The 5,545-nt window shown below is 44.2% G+C and overlaps 3 protein-coding genes across 12 annotated transcripts in view; 2 read left to right on the top strand and 1 right to left on the bottom strand.

The window, feature by feature from the left end:
- LOC123980231 (mucin-1-like) overlaps positions 1-4,123 on the top strand; it is an 8,806-nt gene extending 4,683 nt beyond the window's left edge. For 2 of the 9 annotated variants that reach the window (XM_046064525.1, XM_046064526.1), the window contains exon 2: positions 229-1,209. In XM_046064525.1, coding sequence (XP_045920481.1) covers positions 736-1,191 — 456 coding nt within the window. In that variant the 5' untranslated portion in view covers positions 229-735 and the 3' untranslated portion in view covers positions 1,192-1,209. Of the gene's footprint in view, positions 1-228; positions 1,210-1,327; positions 1,442-2,508; positions 2,906-2,980; positions 3,156-3,307; positions 3,422-3,871 lie in introns of those variants that run through there. The other 7 variants (XR_006827418.1, XR_006827415.1, XR_006827419.1 and 4 more) reach the window with 7 other exon arrangements.
- The window catches only part of LOC123980185 (zinc finger protein 260-like), a 672,464-nt gene that overhangs the window by 32,056 nt on the left and 634,863 nt on the right, over positions 1-5,545 (top strand). The window lies entirely within an intron of this gene.
- LOC123980179 (zinc finger protein 271-like) overlaps positions 1-5,545 on the bottom strand; it is a 342,908-nt gene that overhangs the window by 87,663 nt on the left and 249,700 nt on the right. The window lies entirely within an intron of this gene.

Genomic DNA, 5,545 nt, shown 5'->3' with positions numbered 1-5,545 from the left:
CCCCCCCTCTCTCCCCCCCTCTCTCTCTCTCTCTCCCTCTCCCTCTCTCTCTCTCTCTCTCTCTCCCCCTCTCTCTCCCCCTCTCTCTCCCCCTCTCTCTCTACCACCTCGTCAGCCTGCCACACCTGCCTGTATTTCAACCCCGGTTCTCCACACCACTCTTGCTTGATCGTCGTTGCTCCACACCCGGTGCCACCTCTGTTTTCTCTTTGTCTGCTTCCCTCCCAGGTTCACTCACCCTCGTCCTCCGGTCCTCTCCTCTTCGGGCTTCCCCCACGGCGTCCTCACAGTTCCCCCTTGCTTCCTCCCTTCCTCGGCCCCCAGTGTCCCCCGGCTCTCTGGTCCCAGTCACCTCGGTTCCCCGTGCCTGTTTCCAGCTCTCCCTCCCCTCCGGTCCCTCTACCCCTTTTTCCCTCGATAAAACTCCTTTCCGCATTTGGGTCTCTGTCCCAACACCACCCGTAACCGAACGATCAAGCCACTACAGCAACCGCCCTTCAGGAGGCAGCTAGTCAGCTGTGCAAGGAGCTGTTGGAGGAAAAGTGGAGGGGCTCGAGTCACGCGGGCTACAAGCAGGCGCTTTTAAACCTTTGGCCAGGTAAAGGTTTCTCAGAGGTCGTGGCTGAGAGACGCCATCCCAGAGTGGCTGGACAGATTTTTCCACCTCCCCACCAGCCCCCAGTGGACTTCTGCCCGATCCGCTAGTTGCAGGCTGGGCAGCGTCTCCCTGTCCCCATGTCTGCGAGCGCCACTAGCACCCTGCCTTCTGGATCCCAGCCTGCCTGTTGTTCCCCGGCCCGCCCGACCCCACGCTTGACCCCTGTCAGTTCGAGGGAACACACCTGGCCATCTTCTCTGGGTTCTGGTGATGGCCATGTCTCCTCTGATGGTCACCACGGCTCCCGCCAACACACACCACTCTCCCTTGGCCCCCGGCCTGCTAGCCCCCAGTCTGGCCCTGTTCCTCGGCCTGCTAGCGCCGCAGGCCCCCAGCCGACTCCCGCTCCTCGCGCTCTGTTGGCGGATCGACCGACCCCTGCTCCTCGCACCAAGGCCCTCAGCCCAGCAGCCTTGTCCCTGACTCCCCCTGCTGCTGTCTCGCTGCCGGCCTCTAGCCCTGCTCCCCGGCCTCTGGAGAGGTCGTCTCACGCCGCCCGCCCAAACTCCCTGGTCGCAGGGGGCAGTAGCTGAATATTTCTGAGTGATTTGCAAAAAGATGCTTCATGTAATGACTAAAATTACTGTAATTATTAAATGAACTCCGGCAAGACCATCTAGACCAATGTTAGCAAGTTTCCTCTGCTTCATCACTTCTCCTGTTTTACAGGTTTATTATTTTTCTACATGCCCTGTGCCTGTAAAACATAAGCTGGCTTGCCAACCGCCAATAAAAGAATAGCAGAAGCAGAAAGCTTTTGCCGTGGAAGATACCGTTGCTAAGGTAAAGTATAGCTTTAAGGTTATTGTTTGACAACTTTATCAAGTTTGTACTAGTTCAGAGTCATTCTCGTCCGTCACTTTGTAGATTGGCTAACGTAAACTTGTTCTTTACAGCTCAATGCTGATGTAGCAAGTATAGGGTCTGAAAGCTTTGTGGTTCAATGTAAAATGAGGACAGTTCACTGTGCTTCAAAGATCTATATTTGGTTTCCTCAATCAAAAACAATGTTTAAGACTTTTAGGTTCAGTTTTATTTCTTCCGTATTTCTGAAAGAATCAGCTTGGGCCAAAAATGTTATATTTAAAAAAGTCTATCATTCAGCATCAGTAGTTACCATGAAAAAGGTCAAATTATTTCTGTCAAGTTTAAAACTCGACCTTTGCTTCTGATTGAAAACTGAAAAAAACAGTTTATTTTGGTTTTAAACTTTATGGTCAGTACATGACAAGAACCTGCCAAACAGTGGTCACTTAACAGATCTCAGGTAGAACGTCCAAAACAATTATGATAAAATCTTTTCTCAAAAAAGGTAACTGAAGATGGGCATTAAAATAAATCAGGAAAAATGTCTGCACACCGTTGGACTCCAAATAATAACTCTATGTGAAAGCAATGGTTAGATCTGATCTCAGATCAAAACATTGCCTTCAATAGTTTTATCAGGAGTTGTTGAGTCGGTGTGCAGAGCTTTGTCCTTTGTGTCCTGCAGTGATTTTTTTTTTTGGTCTTTCACTTGAGTACTTCTGACTGGATGTGCACACGTGGCCCCTCTGGAGGTTTCATACCAATGACAACCATACAGACAACTGACAACATATTGTATAAAACCTTTTCACACAAACAAATGTAGCTCAGATCACAATGTGAGAAGTAGTAAAACCTTTCAACATACTGATGCACACGTAGAAGTGTGTGTAAGATGTATTTAATGCAGTGAATGCTGCATGTTTTCTAGTTTGCTTGCTGCTGTTTAGCACAAACTTTTTGCACAGACACAACACCACACTAAGACACACTGTGAGGACAACATTTACAGAATTTGTTTTCTTTTATTCGCAACCGATGAGGCTCGGCCAGGAAGGTCATGACGGGAAATCCAGAGACCTGGAACGTGAACGTCCAGAAAAGCAGGAGAATGGAGGGCCTGGATTGAAGGACGCAAGACAAATGTGGACACCATGCCAGTCCGCAGCCTGCCAAAGGTTCACTAAACTCTACTGCAGAAGACACATCATAAGAACAAGATTGCTAAGTATTTCTGGGGGAATTTGGACTGAAGAAATGGTTGTGAAGTCTGTGGTGAAGGGGAGCAGATGGATCCAGGTCAGCATCCATTATTTGTCACCTTGTAGTAGACTGGAGAAGAATCTGTGTACCAACGCTTGTTCCTGTCAACATTGGGCATAAAGCACTGGTGGTTTTTGAAGAGGAGAAAGTCAGAAGACTGAGGAACAGAAGGAAAAGGTACTTTATTGTCACATACACGTGTGAAATTCATTCTCCTCATTTAACACTCACTGCCTCAAACCTAATTTTAAGATGTCTTTGGTGTGGAAAACTGGAGCGCCCACACAGACACAGGGAGAACATGCATTCTCCACACAGAGGTCTGGGATGGCGGGTTTGAACATGAGACCTTCTTGCTGTGAAGCCACAGTGCTTTCCATCCATAAGATCTTCCTTCTGGACCTTTGGAAAGTTCAGTCGCACTGCTGTAGGTCCTCTTCATCGAAAGGTGTACCTGGAGCTTGTATTCAAGTCCATCAGTCACCTGCACAGAGTATAAGCCCTCTTGCAAACAGTCTGTCAATGTAAGTTTGCTCAAACATTTTCAGTGACTTAAATATATCTCACTTTCACTTAAAGAAAGACCAGCACGATGCCTGCTGTTCATTCAAGCCTGGAAACATCGGAGGACAAAGAAGATGCAGGTGAGAAGACCTCAGTGGCGCTCACTCCAATTCCAGGCCATACCGTGAGGTTCGTAACTTAAAGGACTTCAGCCAGATGGGGAACTGGGGAAAAAGCTGGGATCCAACGTTGCATGACCTCCAATTAGTATTTTATCAGACATATTGTACAAATATTGCCTTATACATCAATAGAAATCAGGTGTGAAAAGTACCCAAGTACATGCGCCCAATTACTCTTTTTGCTGGCCTACTCCACTACATTTATTTTGACGGCTTTAGTTACTCTGCAGATTATAAATTAAACATATTCAAAAACTAGAGTATGATGTATTTTCACAAAGCCACACAGCAAAATATAAAGTGTTAAAATTAGCTTTACTTCATCTTAAAATTTGAATGTAGGACTTTTGACATATAGAATATCTCTACAGTGTGGTGTTGAAACATTTTACCTGTAATCTAATAAAACTCTGTCCCTCTCTTCCCTTTTAAATTCTTCCATCCAACTATCCACTAGATACAACGTGGATGGCACCGCTGAGATGACTGGGAAGTCTATCTGTCCCCACAGCAGCCCCACTGTGCACAGCCAGCCAGTTAAAGAGCTGAAGGTCAAACAGCCCCAAGAACTGAAGGTTTTGCCCCAGAACTTCCACTCATCCTACGATGGACTGGACCACGAGTGATGCCCGTCAGCAGCTGGAGCCTCACGCACACTGATGTACATAAGCTATATTGGTTACACTTCATTAAAATCAGCGTAATTATACTTTTTTTACTGATTAAACCAATTTCATTTAGTCATTATCAGCAAACATTATTCACAATGTAAAGAAAGCTTATTGATTAACATGATTTCAAAACATGCATCTTATTTAGCTTAGGTGTCATCAGAAGGTATGCTTCCACAAAGAGTTCAGGTAACCTTTCTCAAATATGTCCATTTTGGAGGAAAGCAATGCAGCTTTTTTAGTAAAACAGCCTCCGAACTGCCTGAATGTGCCAGCTTGTTGCTATCGCGAAGGAAATATCAGCTGCTGTTGCAACAAAATGCGAATGCAGACTGAAATTCAACCGTGTTGTGTCGGGAGAGGCAGCAATTCAAAACAGCGGTGAGTAAGAAATAATTATATTTATATAAATATGTATTAAGCTATGAGAACAGGGACAGTCTGCTAGCTGCTAGGCTAATTTCAGCAGTTTGAAAATGCCACAGGCTCTAGCTAATGATGGTGTTTAGCAAAAAGCAAACCATGACTGAGCTGAATGTTTGTAGGTTGGTGTGAGCTGTGCTTGATGCATGTTAGTGGACTGCACTGAATTTGCATTTAACCACATACATATTTTCCTAGTATGGCCAAAAGCAGAGTTCCTGTCCTGTGGTCAACACCAGCATCAAGTGGACAAAAAGAACATCCACGAAATTAAATTTAGAAGTCCTTAAGATATAAATCAGTTTAATACAAACAATATAATAATCCTTTATAATCCACCCCACGTCTTGTTGTTTCTGTGTAAATACAGAGGAATAATAATTAGAGCCTATAGGAGAACAGACACTTTACAAATAAGCATTATTATTATTATATCTAATGTTGAGTACTTTTCAAAAACAGTTACAAAGTGCTTTAACAACTGTAAAGAATAATACAAAAAACAAGATAAGAGCATGAAAATTAATGTAAAATTAGTCAAATAAAATAAAAGGGATAAAATAAAGTCAAATAAGATCGGGAAAGGCTCTCCTATAAAAGTATGTTTTAAGAAGGGACTTCACTGGAAGGGAGTTCACTGACTCAGCCGACCTGATTTCCTCTCAAGGTACGTGCTGGTGTGTATGGGACTAAAAGGTCAGAAATATAACAAGGCGAGAGGCCATGAAGAGCTTTAAAAGTGATCAATAGAATTTTAAAGTCAATTCTAAAACATACTGGGAGCCAGTGTAATGAAGCTAAAATAGGAGTAATGTGGTCATATTTCTTTGTTCTGGTTAAAAGCCTGGCAGCTGAGTTCTGGACAGTCTGGAGTCGATCAATAGATTTTTGGGTTAAACAGGTGAAAAGGCTGTTGCAATAATCCAGGCGTGATGAGATGAAGGCGTGTAAAATGGTCTCGGTGTCCTTAAAAGTTAACATAGATCGAATTTTTGCTATATTTCTAAGTTGATAAAAACATGATTGAACAAGCTTTG

The sequence above is a fragment of the Micropterus dolomieu genome, linkage group LG12 (genome assembly GCF_021292245.1).
Source record: "Micropterus dolomieu isolate WLL.071019.BEF.003 ecotype Adirondacks linkage group LG12, ASM2129224v1, whole genome shotgun sequence".
Classification (NCBI taxonomy): Eukaryota; Metazoa; Chordata; class Actinopteri; order Centrarchiformes; family Centrarchidae; genus Micropterus; species Micropterus dolomieu.
Note: the sequence above shows the minus strand (reverse complement) of the source record. Positions and strands in the feature narration are given on the sequence as shown.